This window comes from Leptodactylus fuscus, chromosome 2, assembly GCF_031893055.1.
Source record: "Leptodactylus fuscus isolate aLepFus1 chromosome 2, aLepFus1.hap2, whole genome shotgun sequence".
NCBI classification, from domain to species: domain Eukaryota; kingdom Metazoa; phylum Chordata; class Amphibia; order Anura; family Leptodactylidae; genus Leptodactylus; species Leptodactylus fuscus.
In genome coordinates this window covers 37,465,378-37,487,638 of record NC_134266.1, presented here as the reverse complement: position 1 = coordinate 37,487,638, position 22,261 = coordinate 37,465,378, and the positions used below count along the sequence as shown (strand labels likewise).

General features: G+C 44.0%; 1 protein-coding gene across 1 annotated transcript; it reads right to left on the bottom strand.

The window, feature by feature from the left end:
* Positions 1 to 313: 313 nt before the first annotated feature.
* NCBP3 (nuclear cap binding subunit 3) lies at positions 314 to 18,825 on the bottom strand. Its single transcript, XM_075263585.1, is given in 14 exon segments — positions 314 to 981; positions 2,580 to 2,750; positions 3,610 to 3,758; positions 4,631 to 4,901; positions 5,619 to 5,716; positions 6,238 to 6,337; positions 8,083 to 8,191; positions 9,875 to 9,978; positions 11,170 to 11,289; positions 12,614 to 12,739; positions 13,197 to 13,302; positions 15,121 to 15,186; positions 18,573 to 18,728; positions 18,731 to 18,825. Coding segments are annotated over 14 exon segments (1,857 nt in total). The 5' UTR covers positions 18,776 to 18,825; the 3' UTR covers positions 314 to 745.
* Positions 18,826 to 22,261: the final 3,436 nt, after the last annotated feature.

The following is a 22,261-nucleotide window of genomic DNA, read 5'->3' as shown; positions in this document are numbered from 1 at the left end:
CACCCCATCTAAGGGGGCATTCACACGGAGTAACGCCGGGCGTGTATCACAGCCGTACACGCCGGCGTTACGGCAGACTGCCGAAACACTTCCCATTCACTTCAATGGGAGCACTCGTAACAGCGGCGTTTACAAGCGCTCCCATTGAAGTGAATGGGAAGTGTTCGGCAGTCTGCCGTAACGCCGGCGTGTACGGCTGTGATACACGCCCGGCGTTACTCCGTGTGAATGCCCCTAACAGTACAAGAAGATTATCTAGAAGATAAAGATTGCTATTGCATAACCAATAAGGCTTTAAATAAAGCAGAATATTGTGAATCACTGGATGGAGCAGACATTTACTCAGGATGAAGATGTACAACCAATGATTACAGCCTATAGGCACTGGACGTTATATAGCAGACATCACGGCAGACATATTTGTCCAGAGGGTTAAAAACTGTCCCCTCCAACTTAAAAAAAAAAAAAAAGTTCTAAAACAGAAACGCATTTAATCCTTATTCACAGTAAGTTTACATAAGATATTAAAAAAAAAGGGAAACACTTCATATTAACCAATACACTTTAATCCCCGGCCAAACCGAGACATGAATTTTGTAGAGCCTTGTTGAGAACACCGCTGCCACTATTGGCGTCTCAGCTTCAGTATAAAACAATTGTCTGAAAGGCAGGAGCGGCACATTTTCAAGTTGCTGCCATGCTACAGGAAGCCATTGTCCCAAGAAACACAAGTCTGTCATCTTTATCATGAGTCTGTGTCAGAGCCAGAACTGCTCTCTCGGCTGATTTCAATCTGTAAGGAAGGCAAGTTGTCCAGGCGGCTCTTCTTTTGCCGAATCTGCTCCTTCTCTTTGATTAAAGCTCCCCAAGCTTGCTGTAACACGGTGTCGTCTTCCTCTGGAGCGACGCTGACCTTCTGACCCTTCTCCGCAGTTCGGACTTTCTCTTTTGGGGCTGTTCCTAATCGGTTCCACAAACCTCCTGCAATAGATAAGAAACCACAAGGTTGATCTAACTTCATGCAGAGTTCCGATATACCGTATATACTCAAGTATAAGCCAACCCGAATATAAGCCAAGGCCCATAATTTTACAAAAGAAAAAAAAAAAAAAAACCTGGGAAAACATTGACTCGAATATAAGCCAAGGGGAGACTTGAGGACTGTTTTTTTTTTTTTTCCGCCACTTGGAATTCAGCCTGGCTGAATATAGGGGATCTGCAGTGCTCCTATTAACCCCTTCCCGAAAGAATAGCAGCACTGCAGACACCCTATAGTCAGTAGACCGGGCACTTTCAGACATAGGGATACCTAAGGGCGGGTTCACACCAGCGCCAGATCTCCGTTTTGAGGTTTCCGTTTTCTGCAGAAGAGACAGAAACTCGGCATTCAGAGTCCGCTGGTGAGTGCCCGTGAGCGTCGTCTGCTCCCCGCGGAGAAACAGTTTTGTTTTTTTTTTAAAGAAAAAAGGTAAAAGAAAAACGGCTTCACCGCGGAGAGCAGAAGATGGTCACGGGCAAGACACCTGTGGACCTGTGATTTTTCAAGTAGTATCGCCAAGCTCCTGCCACTGCTGGTTTCCTGCAGCGGCAGGAACGTGATGATGCTGCGGGCCCCGGCACCTGTTACGGCAGCTAAAACCCTACCCGGCATCTGTCGTTCTATTAGAGCAGATGCCGGCTCTGCAAAGCGATCCCAATAGCAACCAGGACTCCACTCAAATTCTTACAGCGGAGATGCCGTAGCCAATGCCGGTGATTTCTGATTGCAGGCATCAAAGACCCCCCCCCCCCCCCGCAAATACAAACGTTACTTGACTCGAGTATAAGCCGTGGGGGGGTTTTCAGCACAAAAACAGTGCTGAAAAACTTGGCTTATACTCAAGTATGTAGGGTATTAGGTTTTTCAGTTGCCCAAGATTTCAACATTTACGTTTTTCTGACGGCCCTGAACTAAAAAGACAAAAATAAAAATCTCCTCAATCCACAAACTAGTAAACATCAGTCATGAAGATAAATACTTTTTTTAAAGTACCCCTTTAGTACAAAAAAAGCCCCAAAAAACATCCCAAGGCTATAGCCCCACTTTGTGGAAACGTAGCTTTTTTTGTTGCGGTTTTTTGAGCCAAAGTCTGGAGTGGATTAAGCAGAAGATAGAAGTATAAGACTTTCCTATATATTGCTCATTCCTTTTGAAGCCATTCTCTGCTTTGGCTCAAAAAAACGCAACAAAATCTGCAACAGAAAAAAAGCTGTGTTTCCGCAATGTGGGGCCTTAGCCCAAATGTGACAGCCAGCCAGAGAGCAGATATCCTGGCAGTGGCAGGGTGTATAGGGATGTAGTGTTGCGGTAACAGCAGAGTCAGGAGGTAAATCTTTGTATCCTGCTTCCTGACCTCAAATGACCACTCATACTGCAGAGTTAGAGCCTTGGAATAACTTGAAAGCGAATAATCTGGGCTTTCATTTGATGTAAGACCTAACACTCGAAAAATCATGACACCCTCCAGACTTTCTGGGCAATGAAAAGGTTAAGCATCACATGTGCGGGACCAATCAGTTTTCAGCAATGAACATCTAACCTGTTTTCTTCTCTTTGCTGTCAGAGTAGAGACCCTTCCCTTCCATTTGTTTTGGTACACCGAGTCGGCTGTGCACATCAGAAACGGGTTCTCTTCGAGATTCTGACGACTTACTCACAATCTTCCTTGGTTCAGGTGAATGTGGTCTTTTCCCAAGCCGCTGTCGTACATCTGCATAAAGGAACCCAAAAGAGATTCTATAATACAACTCTGCTCAGTAACCTACTGTAAGGTGTCCTGAATATCCTGCTAAGTATGGTTTCCTCTGGTGAGCGAGTACACATTTAATGTTTCATAACCATGTTGCTCAATGAATGCCAGTGGTCACATAACCAGTTCAACTGAAAGGACCAAGACCAACACCATGTTTCAGCCACATGATCCACCTGGAATATTATACCAATGCATAGCCTGGTTGAGATAAGTATTTGTATGACGTACAATGAGTGTACTGTGCCACCCTAGGGTGAGCTGCGGGCCCACCTGGGTAGAGGCAAGTTCACACCTGCGCCCAGTCTACGTTTTCAGGTTTCCGTCTTCTGCCCGAGAAACTGGACAGGAGACTGAAACCAGCAGCCAGTTTTCAAACCCGTTCATTTGAATGGGTTTGCAAAGTGTCCGCCCGTGAGAGTCTTCTGCCTCTCCCCGGCGAAACCAGGTTTTTTTTAACCAGACACCAAGTCAGACATGCAGGACTTTGTGTCCATTTAAAAAACTGTTTTGCCGCAGAGACCAGAAGAAAGTCACGGGAGGACACTGACTGCTGGGTTTCTGTCTCCTGTCAGCAGAAGACGGAAACCCACAAAGCGGAGACCGAGCGCAGGTGTGAACCTGCCCTAAGAGGCTCTCGAGGATATTCAACTGTTCATCTATGGGCCAGTGTGGGCCTGTGTGTAACCACTGCTCTGAACAGGGAAACATGAGACTCCCATTGTCATTGGATGGGGTGCCCAACAATCAGACAATTCTCCTCTCTATACACAGAAGAAATGAACATAACCCTACCATAAGCACAGTTACACCGTCCTACCTGATTTTACAGCCGTTGCCTGTCTACTTGTGCCGCTCTGTCTCTTCTCTTCCAGTAAGAGCCGGATGTCAGCTGGCTTCTCAGAATGGGTTTTACTTCCAATTCGGTTTTTCACACTACTACTAGTTGAATCTGATCTCATTGAGTTCCTGTACAAGGAAATAATGGAAGCTATTAACACTCTGTTGCGATCTACGATCTAGTTTAGTGCCTCCCTGTATGAAGCCTGCAGCCACCATAATACTTAGGCACCCCTTCAGTAATTTAATATGGCTTTCTGTAGGATCTAATGAAGATGCCATAGTCAAAGGGCAGAGTGACAGCTGATCGACACTTTAGTACAGGCCTATTACACAAGCTGATGTAAAGTACACAGTCCAGTCATATTAATGTGAGCACCGCCTACTTTTGACATCAACGTTAAATAACCAATCACAGAAGGCGCGTGTCATCGGCCATCTGGGTGCACTCATTATTGTGGAAGGCACGATGGATCACCACAAGTATACATCTATCTTTGCGGACCATGTTCACCCCTACATGCGAATTGTTTTTCCTCAGGATGATGGCATCTACCAGCAGGACAATGAGACGTGTCATAAAGCTCCAGTGTACGTGCGTGGTTCGAGGAGCACCAGGATGAGTTTATGGTACTCCCTTGGCCAGCAAATTCCCTGGACTTGAACCCAATCGAGAATCTGTGGGACCACCTCAATCGGGTTGTTCGCGCCATGGATGCTCAACCGCGTAACCTGGTGCAGCTGGCCAAGGCACTGGAGTTGGCATGGCTCAACATCCCAGTGATCATCATCACAACATCTCCTCTCTTCCTGCACGTCTCGCAGCGGTCCGCTCTGCCAAAGGGGGTTATTCTGGATTTTTGCTAGGTGGTCACATTAATGTGACTGGACTGTGTATGTGACTTCCTTATGAAGGGATCCATGATCGCCTTTTTTGATCTCATTCTTTGGGGATCACTTTAATAAACACCAACCTTTCACAAGTCATGTAGAGTTCTTACCTGATGGTTTTTAGTTGTGACTCCACTTCGTCAGCATACATGGTCATCTTCATGCTCTTTTTTGGGGAGGGAGTGGAGATCATCTTTAGCTCCAGGTCATAGTCCATTTCATCAGAGTCGGAGGTGCTCGCTGCAGATCGCCTTGCCCCCTCCCTCTCTCTTTTAAAAGCTTGAAGCTCATCTCTGTATTCTACAACAACACGGTCATCCTCATCCATATCTTCTTCCTCCTCCTCTTCTTCAATAGGCTCCTCTGGAACATTCACCAGGCCTACACATCAGGCAAATATTCAACCTATGAGCCAAGCTACAGAGCCCAAGGGCCTTGAATGCTTGTCTCCTAGAAATAATACCACCTACATTGTAGCATAGACTACAAAACTTCTGACGGCCCTGGCTAAGTGAAAAGAGTTACAATGCCAAACAGATCACTCCATATAGTCATGTGTCAGAATTGAGCCTTATTTACACAGTACTGTCTGGATAATTTACAGTAAATGGGTTTTCTAGCCCCAGAAAACTAGATGTCAGGATGTTAAAATAGAATATTTAGAATAGTGGTGTATTTTATGTGGCAGATGGACTTTTGGGGTCCACTCATGGTCCAGAGCCCTGTAGTGACTGCTACATCTGAACCCTCTATAGCTAGACCCCTGCCTCTAGCAAACATAAAACAATGGCATACATTAGCAATAAGATACTGCTTTACAAGATATATGACCAAAATTAGTTTATGCCATAGTATTGTATAGCATATAGCATTAAACAATGTAAGGCCATGTTCAAAACTCACTTGTCTCTATGTATTGGGTAGAAGGTTGGAAATGTGTAGAAACGTATACCATGAATGTATCAGTTTATACTGTTGCTTACTTTCAGATAGTGTGTGTCGGACACGGACACACACGACATTTCCCATAGTGAACACTTAAATAATACTTAAGTAGAGTGAAATGTATATCTAGACTCTTAACTTGCTGTAACTGACCTGAATGCAGATGCTGGTAAGCAGGTGCATCATCCCCAATGAACGTCCTCTTCTTAGTTACATCTCTTTGGACACGACGTGAATGATATCTCCTTTTCCTATGCACATAGGAGAGAGCTGCGCTTTAGTTTTTATAGACTTGCGTTATTCTCCTCATGAAATTCTCCTTACGGAGCCTAAACCACAAAAAGGACATGTTCCAAGTTATGTTTCTGGGCTTATGGCCCCATCCACAGACCATGATAATACACAGGCCTGTGTATGGGGTCATTAAAATATAATGGGTCAGTATGCTAGAAGCCAAAAGCTAAGCTAGCACACGGACAAAGGACTCGTTCGTGCGCATGGATCCTTACACCTGTATATCCACAGCCTGCTACAGTCTACTATTGCATGTGGAAACTGAATTAAGCAGGGTGTCCTTAGATTGAATTTTTGTCATTCTTGTGGCCCGACAAGTTAAAAAAGAAGGTTCAACTGGAATCCAACCAGTATGCTAGGGAAAAGGGCTCGGGGGTCAGTTCCTGGATGGACAGATTGCTATACTCGTGCAACCATTGGTTGGGAGCAACATAAAAAGCCAACTCAATAGGGGTCTGTGAGCACAAATATTATGTACCATGAGTTGCTAAGAATTCCTTTCATGCCACCGTAGTTTGGATTTCCATACTTCATGTAATATTGGCTTCTTCTTGCCGCTCCCAGCTCTTTCTTATCATCTAGAAAACACAAGAATAATGGGTAGCAGCTATTTTAAGGTAAAATTACTCTTCTGTAGGACTTTTGCCAATAAAATGTTACACAGGAGGAGACAGATACAGCTGCCATGTCTTCAGTTCATGTTTGTATCTGAGCAATGTGTTACAAGTTAATAGAGAGGGACCATTACAGGAAATCCCAGGACTCTCAAAGAATACAGTCAATGTAGTTGCCGTGCTCTACTGCCTGTCTGAAAAGGGAGGTACCATAGAAAGATTTTAAAGAGGGCCTTTCATGTCCTCGTGCACATGCTGTTTTATATGTCGCTAGAAAGCGGATACCGTTATGTGCCCCGGGGCTGGAGATATTGGTGCTGTTAGTTTAGGCACCAATCTCTGCCCACCGTCAGAAGGGCGTTCCTGACAGTCTAGCTGGGCTGTGAGGAACGCCCAACAGTAATCATCCATAGCCTGTTACTGTCAGAGGGGGGGGGCACACTTTACTGCCCGGCGATGACGCTGAGCTGTGAGGAACCCCCCCAAGTCTATGGACAAGTGTGCGTGGGGAGGAAGCGCAGCTAGACTGTCAGGAATGCCCTTCTGACGGTGGGTAGAGATCGGTGCTGAAACTAACGGCACTGATATCTACAGCCATGAGGCACATAATGAGAAAGCCGACAGTACGCCGAGTTCAGTGCACTGCTGGCTTTCTAGCGGTATATAAAATTACATGTGCAGGACATGAAAGGTTCTCTTTAGGGGTTTCTAACCTCCAAAGTGGGAAGTCAAATTCTATCTTATATGCTTACCATTCAAACTCTGCCACCTTTATAGGGCTTCACTGTATGATGAGGTTTCACCCACAGAAGAGAGTCCATAGCAGCAAACCACTCGCCACAATGGTTATGTGACTATGGGCATCACATCCATGGTAACAGCCAGTACTGAGCTGTTGCTGTGATGACCCCGTGGATGAAACATTACTGCATTGTGATGACAAAAGGGAATCCTGGTATAAGGGTGTAAGGACATTGCAGATTTCAAGCCTCAAATATATTACAAATTGTATTAGCTCTAAGACAATGGTGCGTTACATAGTCTGAATACCCCAGAATAGAGAAGGGATTTCAGGATGCCGCACCCTAAGGTAACCTTAATGCTTATTACTACTTTAATCACTTCTGCTTATCAAAGGGAATAATATAGGTAATAAAAAGACATACAGCAGCTCCACAGTAAGCTAGAACTTAAAAAAAATGCTACATTTATTTATTTTTCTGTTTTTAATCTCTAAGTTGTGCCCCAATACATATTTTGCCATGTCATAATCCAGTGGAGAGTCTCTGGTGTTCCTGATCCAGGCAATGCAGCCAATCCGTGGTTGAGCAGTAATTCTCTATTCACGTGAAGCATTACCGCTAAGTCACCGCTCACGTGTAGGCAGAAGACCAATAAAGACCATGGAGCCGAACACCCCTTTAACTCACACATTACTTTTCTTCTAATGTCTATGTGTAGTTTCCATCAAAACATGTATTAAAGGGGTCTCCACGGTCAGGTAAAAGCTCTGCATTTTTCTTACATAAACATTACCACTCTTCATCAAGGGTTGGATTCAGTTGTGCAGATTAGTCCCATTCACTTGAATGGAAATATCGTGCAATACCAGACACAACCCAAATCAGAGAAAGCAAATCAGTTCAGATGATATCAACCATAATTTCCTGAATGTAAAGTCTGGAGCATAAGAGACACTGCTTGTATACCTTTGGTAGCAAATCTCATAACTAACTGGTTCCCCTTGAATGTCTTTATAGAGAGCCGGATATCATTTCTCATTAGGGAATCTTGCTCAGCCTGAGAGAGTGTGTCCATCTGTACAAAAAGAAAGAGATGGACATTTAGCCAACTTGTCTATACATATATATATATATATATATATATATATATATATATATATATATATATATATATATATATATACACACACACACACACACACACCAAAAAGACCGAGCAGCTACCGTATATACTCGAGTATAAGCCAAATTTTTCAGCACAGTTTTTGTGCTGAAAAAGCCCCCCTCGGCTTATACTCGAGTCAGCAAAAAAAAGGGGGATGGGGGAAGTCTATGACCATCTGCAATATCAATGTATAGAATCTCCCATCAAATAGTGGGAAAGAAAAAAAGCTTAAAAAAAAAAAAAAGTTGTAAATCCCTCCTTTCCCTAGAATACATACAAAATTAGAAAATCACTATGAAACACAAACACATTAGGTATCCCTGTGTCTGACAGTGCCCGGTCTACTGAATATAGGGGATCTGCAGTGCTCCTGTTCCGTCAGGAAGGGGTTAATAGGAGCACTGCAGATACCCTATATTCAGCCAGGCTGAATTCCAAGTGTGGGGGGGGGGGTCAGGGGGAGTCCTCAAGCTCAGGGAAGGGGTAGACAGACAACCAAAACACCCCCTCCCCTTCCCCAGCAACTATTGCACCCAAAAACTCTGAACATTTTAGTTTTTGAAATTTTCCAGTAGCTGCTGCATTTCCCCCCTCGGCTTATACTCGAATCAATAAGTCTTCCCAGTTTTTTTGTGGTAAAATTAGGGGCCTCAGCTTATATTCAGTTCGGCTTATACTCGAGTATATATGGTATTATATAGAGGCTATTATAGAAGGTGAAGTACACCAGAATAGGGGGCTCAGTGGTGGGTTTCCAAGTGGAAGACCTTCCTCTACCCTGATGCACACATCACCACCAAAAAAAAAAACACAGTATAGATTATAAGTATAAGATTATATGAGAGATGTCTACAAATATTTTTTATTGTAATTAAAAACAGGCCAAAGGGACAAAATCTGAAGTTAAATGTAATTGCTGGAAATGATCTGTTACTGTAAGAGGAGCTGAGGATTGGAATAAACTTCCAGCACATGTAGTTGGGAAATCTACAGTAATTGAATTTAAGCCACCTGGAATAAACACATTTCTATCCCAGGGTAAAACAGAGATAGTGTGGCCTATGGAAACTTTCTGCTGTCAATCCTCTATGTTTATATGATTTACTTTCCTCAAAGTCACTGAAGGACCTTTGACTGATCCATTTCTTTAGAGACTGTAATGGAAGAAGCCTCGCTGCAAGCCGTTTCACTAATACAAGTCACTAGTTTGTGGGGTGTGACAATCTAAAACCAGCTATGACTGGGAGGTAGCACAATCCGGACCATGCAGGTCTCCATACCTGAATCAGTAGAGGTGTATAGTATACAGCCAAGCTCTGAACAGATATACTATCTACAGTAGGACAAGACGTGCCGGGGAAGGTTTTCAATAGCTGGACTCATACTTCAGATAATTCCAGACATCATATAAGTTTAACAAACTATAAAAAATTGCAAAACTTGCACCATATACATGTTCTTTTAGAACTGTTTATGAAGATGCCATCACTAACAGATCATGGAATCATCACCAAGATGTCGCCCCAGGAGGAGGTCCACACATGTAATAGTAGGTGCTATGCATATAGAAAACCTCCATAAATAGAAACACACCGTGGTCAAAACCTTCTTTTCAGGCTCCTCTTCAGCATCACTTGCATTATCTTCATCTACTTCACCTTCTTCTGTCTCGTCCCCAGAGCTGTCATTGTACCTATCTGGGATGGAGGGAAAAAAAATAGAACATTGCTTAATCTGTAACTTGCCAAGTGGTGTGCCTGGCAGTAACACATGCGGTCACATGCTAGTAAGCAGGGTATCTGATCAATATAGGGGTTGCCAAAGAGGACAAGATATTGAAATGATGTTGTTCTTCTTACTAACAACTGTATGTTTATAAGGCAACTACTGACTTGACATGTCTGTAGATTTGACTAGTAGGAGTCACAGAGACCCCCCACTGATCATTGTCTCCGTTCTGTGCTGTTTAGCTCTGCTATGGAGTCCATAGACTTTATGTGAACCTGTGCCCCACTTGCTCAGAGAGACGAACCAAAAGACGCGCCTTTCTCCCTTTGTAAGGGAGAGGTCTCACCACCCACTTTCTGGCTGATCCTACTGACTCATATCAAAATTAGTGAAAATGATAAATAACCCCCTCCCCCCCAAAAAATATATATATATATATATATATATATATATATATATATATATATATATATATACACATACACATACTTATACACCACCAAAGAAAGAAGTCTCTCCGTCATGTATTAATTGCCACCCACAAACATTGTACTAGACAGTTTCTCAAAGGAGTTGTCCAGACAAGCAATATTGAAGGCCTATCGTTATCAGCTTGGCGGGGCAATAACAGCAGCTAACACAGTGTATACAGATGGAAACAGACTGCTCTGTACACTATGTAGTGACTGCACTTTGTTACTGCAGTTCAGCTCCCGTTCAATTGAGTGTCGCTCCCCCACCAATCTGATATTGATAACCTACCTTAAAGGGTTATTCTCATCTCAGCAAATTGCTGTTGAGATGGGAATTACAGTTCCCAAGTCCCAATGAGGGACTTACATGAACAGCCGAGCGGTGCTGCTCTACAAGTTTCTCATAACTCCCATAAAGGACAGAAACTGTGCAGATCAGCAATGCTACGCTGTTTCTGTAGCGTCCATTCCCCTTTGTTCTTAGCCGTTCCTGTAAATTCCAGCCATAGTTAACACTGGGAGTAGTCATTTCCATTTCGGCATGGATACAACAGTTTTAATAGTTATTAAAAGTTATCTTTTTACCCTTTAGACATAGACATTCGGTATTACTGTTTGTAATTGTCTGGTCCATACAAGGACAACCTCTCCTGTCTAACATGCAACAGAAACAAATAAGGTGGTTACCGGCTTTGGACTTTGCAGATGTGCTCTCGTCGCCCTTCTTGCTCTTACTGTCTGCTGGCATAGTGCTCATATTTAACAAAGCCCGAGCTGCAGTCACTTCATCAAGCCAAACTACATTGCCTGAAAGGACAAAAAAAAAATAAATAAATAAATCCCATGTATAGTACCACTAGACAAAGGTATTCTCTTCAGCATACCAGCTTACCAAGCTCATCCACCAATGACAAACAGAACTTACACCGCACCATCCCTTGTCTGGACTGTCGCGTATTGTTCCATGAGGCTGTAAAAATAATTTGTCTACCAGCAGCAGAATATAAATAGCACATGCTGGGGGGAATGGAGGAAGGTCATGCCCAAAAGATGACATGTCTTCAGTAATGTGCCTACCCGCACTGCTGCAAGTATCCCTGGAGGAAGCTGAAGCACCAAACGTGTGGCAGGGTCAGCGGTGGAGGTCACAGCGGGACAATAAAACATGGCCAACACTGGTCTGTCTATGTAACTTAAATGCCTGGAATTGTGTTCCTGGTTATATATAACTTTTATTGGATTCACCCATTGTATGGCTATCTTCAGTTTTGCAGCTACTGCCACTCTTGTTAATATCTTGTGAAGGAATGTAAGGGGTTCTATCTAGTCACTGTAATTTTATTCCACATATTGTGAGGGTTTGCCTCATCTTTCTAAATGGTAAAAAAATGGCTCTGCTACCTTCTCATAATGGCAGGAAGACACATGTATGCGGCCACATAGCACAAGACGTCACATTATTAAAGACCCTGCTTAAAGTGCAGACAAACCGGCTTTCCAAATGTTCTTTTCGTGCCAGTAACATCTAAGGGTCCTGCTAATGCCACTGCCATGCTTAGCTCTTATAGCTGGGGGGGGGGGGAGGGGTCACTGTTGTCTAAATTTTTTCTCATGCAAATGGCAGTATTAGGGTATGGTCACACAGAGGTTTTTGCAGGCGGATTTTGACGCAGAATCCATCTGCAAAAACGTCTCCTATTCATTTTAATGGGAGTCCCTTGCTTTTTTTTTTCCCTCTAGCAATTTTTTTCAGCTTGCGGGAAAAAGAAGCGACATGCCCTATCTTCCTGCAGCTGAATCAGCCATAGCGTCTGTGGCTCAAGACATACTCCTACTTAGGAACATGCATTCAGGCCTAATCACTGCATCGCATCCCGTTGCGGCTAGCCCCGTGGAAAAGGTTTCTGTCGTATGAACCTTACATAGCACCTGCTACAATAAATAGTAGGCAGATGTAGTGTCAGTAAGTCTGAGGAAACCTGTGGCAGCCATACTGAGTGTTATCCAACTTTCCTAAATTATTTTTTTTTACTTAATACTTTTAATATCTAAAGGTAATTTTATATTTAACATCACTTGCTGTTGACAATAAAATACGCTGAAAAAAGGTTTTGTGCATGTATCAACTTACATGACGTATCATCCAGCCATTCAATGTAGCCAGGCGGATACTGTTTGAAGAAGGCAAAGATATCCTCTGTGCTCATCTCATCCACACCGCTAACATGAATGGTTTCCAAGCGGACTTTGGGGATTGCTGAAAAATATTAGACATTAGTACTTTCTTCCTCCCGCCAATATCTGACCTAAAGCTGTTACAATGAAAAATGATCTTAGAATGCAAGACAACACGGGAAACACAAAGTCAGATGAGACCACAGGGAATATGTAGTGTGTGGAGTCCTGGCCTAGCAACAAGTACTGAAGCATGGTGGCAGTATAACAAGCTGGAACCATTCCCTTAGGGATCACTTACTCAGGATTGAGTTACCCAAGCACTTGCATACAGATGAGTGAACATCACTTACACATGGGCATAATGGTAGGTCACCACCTAGGAAACCTAATAACACAATGCAGTACTGAGCTGACAATACACTGCTACCACACTTACTAGAAGTCCTTCATACATGTATGTGTATGTGTATGACCGTACTACTAGATTATATACAAGCTATAACACACATTCTAGATAGAATGGCCTGAATATTCACCTTTTCTCATCATCTCACGATCCAATACAACATCTCTTTGATTATCGTTGACCTCGGCACGGAAATGGAAACGCTTTGCTCTCTGCTCCTTTTTTTCAATGGCCTCCTGGCAGAAAACAGAGAAACCACAAAGAAATTACAATTTATCCGAGTGAAGTAACAATGGCTGGCCAGCACACTCAACAAAACAATGTCATTTAGATCAATAGCTATTTTAGAAGCCATCACAAAGAAATAAATCAGGTTCGATCACAATAAATGCAGTATCATGATAATACAGTGTGAATGTATTAGTATTAATAATACAATGTTTCACTGGATCATCACTATTAGGCCCCAACTGCATCAACGTAGATCACTGCTATAGACCGTGTCACAGGCAGAGCAACCGCACTATATCGTTTCACTTACTTAAAGGGATTCTATCATTAGAATCCAATATTTAGCTAATCCATGTTGAAATAGCCTTAAGAAAGTCTATTCTTCCCCTACCTTTAGATGTCTTCTCCGTGCCGCCGTTTGGTACATATATTTGGTGCTGTCCCTTGTGCCACGAGAAAACTCTCCAGCGCCGCCTTCTTCTCCCCCATTAGGCCACAGGAAAATGGCCGACAAACAAGTGTAGTGGGCGCAGTCGGCCGACCAGGAGAGAAGAGGTGGGATCAAGAAGAAGGTGGCGCTGGAGAGTTTTCTCGCATCACGGGACGCCTCCTGTGCTGTATGAGTGCTGGAGACTGCCCCCAGTGCTGCAAGAAAACTCATTACTATAATGAAGAAACCGGGAATATATACCGAACGACGAGAACACCTCTAAAGGTAGGGGGAAGAATAGACTTTCTTAAAGCTATTCCGACGTGGGTTTAACTGAAAACGGATTGTAATGATAGAATCCCTTTAACTGCCCACTGAAATCTCCATGGGTCTTCTTTATAGAGATTAGGCAATATACTTAAACCAGTATTTCCTTCTGAATGCTATACTATACCATTATGATCAGTGGGGATCCGACATCTGGGGCCCCTGATAATCCCAATAAGAAATGGGGCTGTGTTGCTGTTACCTGTCACTGTACAGGAGCCAAATCTCTTTATTAGTTTTGTGGCCCCCTTATTCTAAGGATCAGTAATACACTTGTATAATGCATACTATGGAACTACAAATGCACATGTCTAAAGATGCAACAAATCCAATTTACTATGGATGCAATGCAAAAACCTGCACAACTTTAAGAAAAAGCCTTTAATTGCTGATAAGTGGTTTCAGGGGAATTTCAAGGGGCACCCTGGAAAGATTTTGCTCCATTAAATCAATCATTAAAAAACTTGTGTTGGCAAAAACTATGTATATAAATAATTGTACATTATTAAAGACGGTAAAATATAATTTAAAAGGTTGTTTTTTGTTTTTTTTTTAATTTATTTTGAAGCTAAAGCAGGTAACTTTTTCCAACTACAGCCAAAATTAGTCACGACTCCGACTCCACAGCTCTGAGTAAAACTTTATACTACACTTGCTTAGGCAATTCCCCACATTAGGCATTGCCCGGTCATGATGGATGTGACTAAAGTGTGGCAACATGGATATCGGTATGGCCTTCAAGTTGGTGCAGCTAAAAGGTTCATATTTTTTTTTTTTTAGACTGTACATTGTAGCCTGTAAAACAGCCATTCCCAGTCCTGAGTCTCAAACACTTGGATCAACCCTTTATTGGTAGGGTGCGGGTGGCTTACACATTTGGATCAGTTACCCAGACACATTTCGGAAGTGATGTGACAGCTAAGTGGAAAAATAGACCATTAAGGTCCCAGGTTCCTCAATACCGCACCTCGCTAGTTATGTATGTGGTAATGAAACCAGCATATACATAACAGCAGAACTGCAGCACGGTATTCATTAAAAGATGGACACAAGGGAGATAACTTACCTTTGAGGTGACATCAATCCCAGTGATAAAAGCCCCCGCTTTATTTTCATATCGCCTTGTACTGCCCTAGAAACAAGAACGAAACAATAACTTTGAGTAGCCGTCAGATGAGTCACTATACAGTCACGTATGGCAAAGCACATGACATTACACGACCTCAACCACATCCTTGAAATCTCAATGTGCTGCATGAAGACACAGCCACAACACAAGCTGTAACAGCACAGGAGCAAATGCACAGAAGAGCTGAGAATAGGCTAGGAGGTGGTCAGGACATTATAGACTTCTCGTACAAGCTCTTCTACACCATATGGGACTCTCAGATATGTGGCAGGCTGATATGTCATATGTAAGGACTCTTAGCTTTCTAGAACACACATAAGCCCACACAGGCGGCTGAGCATTATACACACAGGTACTTACAATAGAGGAGGATACGCTATAAAGCACAGTCGGTGCTATAGTAATAAGTTACTATATCCCCTACCGTCAGATAGGCCGTCAGTATCTAATCTGTGGGGTTTTGACACCCAGGACTTACACACATGAGCCGAGGCGGCAGAGATCCTCCTGTGAGTCCGGCTTCCACTTTATAGGCCGATGACATCACATTCATTTGTCATCTGGCCCCTTTATAATTCCGTCCCATTACCTGAATGGGGCTGAGCTAATATACCAAGTACATCCCCAACACATTGTATAAGAGGCTGTAACTCTCACCTGAATGCTGCAGTCTATTCAGACAGCTGATCTGTAGCAGATCTGGGTGTCAGCCCCCACCATACTGATACTGATGAGAAAAATACAGCATCAGTATTTATCTCAGGGAATGCTAGAGTAATAGAGGACATGATGCAGCGAACTGGGCTGATCTTTGCAGTGCCTTCAGTCCTGATTCCCAGGCAGCTGGTCATGTCTAGCAAATTTTGCATTGTAAATACTGAAACCAAAACAGCAGTAACCACAATTTTATTAGCTTAAATCTCATCCACTACACGGTTATAACACAACCAACTCACCCGTGTGTCCCTGGCCTGAGGGAGGGGGGGGGAGGGTTAAACTCCTTTAGGCTAAGGCCCTACATTGTGGAAATGCAGCATTCTTTGTTGTACATTTTGCTGCAGTTTTTTGAGCCAAAGTTAATAGTGGATTGAGCAGAAGGGAGAAGTATAAGAACTTCCTATATATTGCTCATTCCTTCAGAAGCCACTCCAGACTTTGGCTCAAAAAACGCAGCAAAATCTGTAACAAAATAAAGAAAAGATGTGTTTTTGCAACATGGGGGCCTTAACCTTAGGCTAAGGTCCCACAGCAATAAAGCGCTGCAACGCATCGTGGTTCCTCCAGCAGCGCTTTAAACAGAAAGTTCGCAGAGTTTTCCTCCGCAGACTTTCTGTTACAATTTTACCTATGGGGAAACTGCCAGCATTTCCGTAGGTATAATTTACATGCTGTGATTTCCAAAACCATGCCAGTTTTGGGAATCATGGCGTGTCCGCAGGGCAGTTTTTACCGCCAAGTGGGTATGGGATGCACTAGAATCCCATCCACTCTGCCCATACTGTAAAACGCTGCAATTGTTTTTGCTGCAGGCAAAACGTATTCCGCAGCGCTTTACAGACGTTGTCAATCACTGTCCCATATAGGGCTCACAACCTACATTCCCTATCAGTAAGTCTGTGGAGTGTGGGAGAAAACCGGAGTACCTGGAAGAAACCCAGACAAACACGAGGAGAACATACAAACTCCTTGCAGATGTTGCCCTTGGTCAGATTCGAACCCAGGACTCCAGCGCTGCAAGACAACACTGCTAACTGGGCATTATGCTGCTTTGTTGTGGTGACATTTTTTTACAAGTGTCACTGTGTTGTATACCAGTTTTAATACCATCTGGCGCTAACTGGCCCTTTAGTAATTCAAGCGCAATTCCATGTACCAGAATGGAAACCTATGCCAGGCTGGAACTGGTGCAGATTTCTTAAATAACCGGCACCAGTTTTTTGTGTGACTTATTGTAATACTAACGGGCTGAAACGTCTCTATCCCAGCCCCTCTGGACCGCCTTTCATAAAATGTTATGAGCAGAGGCATAGATAGAAAGTAGTGTCACAACTTCAGTGCACCAAAGAGGGGACAAAAACGGTTCCCAACTATGCCAGAGGGCATGGTAAATCCCCCCTGTCAATTTAAAGGTGTCTATTCACATGTTTGCTCTTTTGACTGAAATCTAAAAATAAGACATGTCCTATGGCTGGCCATTTTTCAAGGATCCCTATAGACTCAGGCCTCTGAGGGATCCATGAAAACATATGTCCCGTTTTATATATGATGCTACATGATCGTAGTTTTGCCATGTTGGAGTGCTGTTTGTTTTTTTACATGGACAGCACACTGCCCCGCTCTCTTCTACAGTCCCGCACACGACCATGATTTTTCACGGGCACATGTGGGTGCTATGAAGTCAGGCTACAAAATTCAGGGCAAGTCCTGTTCTAGTCCAGGCTCATTCATTCTAATGTATAAAGCATGGACACCACACAGTTGTGCACATTTAGCCCTAAAGTGGAGTACGTTGGCCTATTATCTTTGAACAGGGGTGCCTAACCTTTTGGGTATCTGGGCCATTGCAATAAGGAGTTGTCTTGGGCCACATTTTAAAGAAAAGCTGGTGAACAACAATAAAAACAGGTCTGGGCCTAATTTTCGTGGCATCCACCACCACAAGCAAAAAAGTCCTGACATAATCCTAATAATGCAATGGTCTTATGTGCGGGTCCCGAGCAAAAGAAAAGGGGCAACCTAAAAATACTGGGATATCTGACACCGTTGTGAATGTATCAATATCCGGATTGAGTTGCAGTCGTCACTATGAGCATGTTATAGTTGTTATCAATTTTACGGTCTGAGCTTGGAAGATGACACACCGTAAATCGCACCGCGTGGTAAAAATACAGGCATGTATACAAATAGCGAGAGCGTACATACACACTACATGGCACAACCATAAAAAATCATAAGGGTTTATGTAAGTTTGTTTTTGTGTTGCCTGTGAGATGGACCCCCCTGTCTCTAAGGTGGTTAGAGGGTGTCCTAGTGTGGGAGACCCCACCATCAGCTGTAATATCATCAGCAATGTCACTGCAGCGCCTCCACAGGGCATGTGGTGCATTACTAGTGAGATGAATGTTATGTACGAGTCCTCCAGAGACTCTCTGTAGCCTGCGGCTGCTGCACAGGTATATGATGGCGCTATATACATGTATATATACATGTATGTAGGTGTCCCCGGCCTGCAGTGTACTGGATGTGCTCAGTCTCCATAGGCAGCAATGAATGGCGGCAGAGAGAAGCAGCCGGCTCCTCTCCATGGTGATGGCGGCCAGCGGATAATCAATCACAACCCACACAGGACGTAATGCACGTCCGGTACCGGCTCCCGCCACCTCACGTACCGAAACCTCCCGAGGAGAACTCTTGTCCGGTGCGGCCTCCACTTCGCCCTCCTCCACCTCCATAGGTTCCGGTTCATTAACGCTTCCAACTCCCGATTTCACAGACACCCGCAGTCCCCTGACCGCCGCCATCTCCTCGGGTAGACGCTCGGGGCGATACCGACAAACGCAGACAGGCTGTGAGTCCTCCGCCCGGTGATCATAGAGTGCTAGGTGCCCTGGCTAGACGGGACGCAGCACATGACCCACAGGTGAAGGGGCGGCAGCCATCTTGGTTGTGGAGTAGAGCCGGAACGTGGTGGCGTGCGAGTCACGTGATGTGGTGTCACACCTCGGGGTGTACTATACACAGGGCATTAGTAGTGTTAACCCTTGCTGTTAGGTTGTTGTTGTTGTTTTTTATATAAATACCTACATTACAGAGAAATCTGCCATTATACTTTCTCTAGCTACTGAATATTACAGATCTTTGCTTGTCATTCTTTGTGAGCCGTTATTGTCTGATTCGCAGTCACTGGGGTTTGCCTGGCCTTTATATGGTTGACTTACCATCAGGTTCCTCTGGGATTAATAAAGTAACCTATTCAACTGATGCTCTGGGTGTGACTGACATTTGCCCCCCATAGAACAACTATTTGAAGCAACAACAGTGCTGTGAGCGCCCCCTCCTGCTTTATAGGCCATGTGCGGTCATATTCATTAGTCACATGGACTGTATTATACAGCAGAGACCTGGTGCCAGTGATCATAAGTCTCACCAGGCCTCGGGGCTTATTCCAGAAGAAGTCCTCGCCCCGCACGACTGCTGAGGCCAGTCAGCAGCCTAAGGAAAGGGTGCAGGATGTCACAGGTATGTGAGTGATGTCCAAGGGTCTTTCTATGGGCCACTGTGGCCACAGATTGTCCTTAGTGGTCACGTGTGGCAAGGACTTCTGTATAACCACCAACTTTCAAAGAATAGAAAGAGGGAGATAATGTGTGTCAGGCTATGTGCCCCGTGGCAAATGTAGCTTCACCCACTTCTATGATGACTCCGCCCCTTCTCAGCCCTCTTTCCATGCACCCCAGGTGCTAGAGGGGGACATTAAACTAGAGGTAAATAGAGGTAGATATGTCCCCCCTCCAGCTACCCCAACAGTTTACTGTCCTCCAGTTGAACCCAGTTTTAATGTCCACTTCCAAATTGTCCCCAGTTTAATATACCCGTCCAGCTGCCTCTAATTTAATTTCCCCTTCCAGCTGCCCCCAGTTTAATGTTCCTATTTAACTTTCTCCAGTCTAATATCCCCTTTCATCTGCCCTCAGTTTAAATTCCCCCTTCATTTGTACCGAGTTTAATTCCCCCTCTATCTGCCCACAGTTTAACTGAGGTATTTTCTTGTGGTGTGGGAATGCGCAGTCGGCTCTGCCCGAGGCCTGATGGCAGAGCCGACTACGCATGCCTAGAAGATTGAAACCCAGGACGGAAGAAGACACAGGGAGAGGACGTTCCAGAAGAAGATAGAGGCGGTGCTGGAGAGTTCTCTCGCAGCATTGGGGACACTCCTAGTGTTGTTTAAGCTCTGGGGACCGTCCCCAGTGCTGCGAGAAACGGAGGCTGGAGTGCTGGAGGCTAATTAGCATATCAATAAAAGTGGGATAATTAAAAAACGGCTGAGAGGATTAACAAATTAAAGGTATGTCTGGAATAGACTTTCTACAGGCTATGCAAATATATACTTAGTTAAAGAGGACCTTTCACCATATCTGGGCACATGCAGTGTTATATACTGCCAGAAAGCTGACAGTGCGCTGAATTCAGCGCACTGTCGGCTTTCCCGATCCGTGCCCGGTGTAAAGCGCTATCGGTCCCGGTACCGTAGCGCTTTACAGTCAGAAGGGCGTTTCTGACCATTAGCCAGAGACGTCCTTCTGCCTCGCGGCGCCAATCGCGCTGTGCTGTGGAGCCGGGAGGAACGCCCCCTCCCTCTCCTGATAATGCTAGTCTATGGACAAGCTGTGTGAGCAGAGGGAGGGGGCGTTCCTACCCGCTCCACAGCACAGCGCGATTGGCGCCGCGAGGCAGAAGGACGTCTCTGGCTAATGGTCAGAAACGCCCTTCTGACCATAGAAGAGCTACGGTACCGGGCCGTAAGCTCTTCACACCGGGCACACATCGGGAAAGCCGACAGTGCGCTGAATTCAGCGCACTGTCAGCTTTCTGGCAGTATATAGAACTGCCTGTGCCCGGATATGGTGAAAGGTCCTCTTTAAAAATGAGTTTTTCCAATGATAGAATCCCTTTAACAAACTAGTACTCGCTTCCCCCTGGGCTCTGATTACCAGTTACAGCAACTCTCTTCATCTGCATACAGGTCCCCGACTGTTTGTGCCAGGTGAGTGCTGTGGCCAATGGTAGACCTCAGAGGTCAGTACTGTGACATCAGTCAGGGATTTTTATACAGATGAACCCAGCTGCCAGCACTGGTTATGGAGACCCAGGGAGAAGTGAGTACTGTCTTGTTATGTTTATGGCCCCAGATTTTGCATTGGGACCCACAAACTTCAAATTACGCCTGTATAAGACCCATCGAGCATTTACCCAAATATTCATTCCACCTATTAGTAAAAAGCTGATCCAATGTCACAAAACCCTACTGTAATATCTCATTACCTCAATGTGATGTCACAAAGGCCCACTGTAATGTCCAAATGCCCTATTGTGATGTCACAGTTAACCATTGCGATACCACAACTGTCTATTGTGATGTCAAAATTAAAAATTGTGATGTCACAATGCCACTTTGTGATGTTTCAAAGCACCATTGTGAGGTTACAATGCCGCAATGTGATGTTGCAGTGCCCTATTGTATTGCCAGAAGCCCCATTGTGATGTGATGTCTCATTGTGATGTCAAAACAAAATGCCCCACCAAAATGTCACAGTCAACCATTGTGACATTACAAGGCCCCATTGTCATTCCTTCCCATGCATATTCAATTTGATAAACATAGCCACAATACCAACGGTAATGTATCTCGAAATACGGATTTGACATATTAAAAACCTACGACAGATATTCTATTCAGTTGTGGATCTTTGACCATATTGGAGAGGCTTATTCGAGATATAGGGTTAATACTCTGGCTCCCTGTGGTTTAAATGAAATAGTTGAATAACCTAAAGGTAGGTCGTAGATCCGCTGTCTATTCTATTTTGTTTCTATGGATGTGCTTTATGAACTGTGTACTAGTGCTAGTTTTTTTTTTTATTTTATCAGTGAGAGACTTTTTATGAATGGGAATTGTGTTTTATGAATGGATATGTATTTACTATCTTTGATGACATAAGGGATTTTCTTAACGAATATGTGTTTATTAAGCAGGACTTTGTGTCTGTGGAAAAAAAAAAAACGATTTCCAGGTGGATTGCTGATTGTAATAGCTTTTTGTTTGTCCTTGCATGTCAACAATAAAAAGTTATAGGATGAACTTGATGGACCTTTGTCTTCATCCAACCTCATCTACTATGTAACAGTGACAGTGTCTAATGCATAACAATGTAAAGCACAGTGCCTTTATCTGTATTTCCCCCCCATAACATAGATAGCTGCAGTGACCATAACAGTGCCAGCCACGGTGCCAAATAATCACAACCGCAACGCCCTCCACACAATGACAACCAGAGTGTCCTGTTACATTGGCAGACTC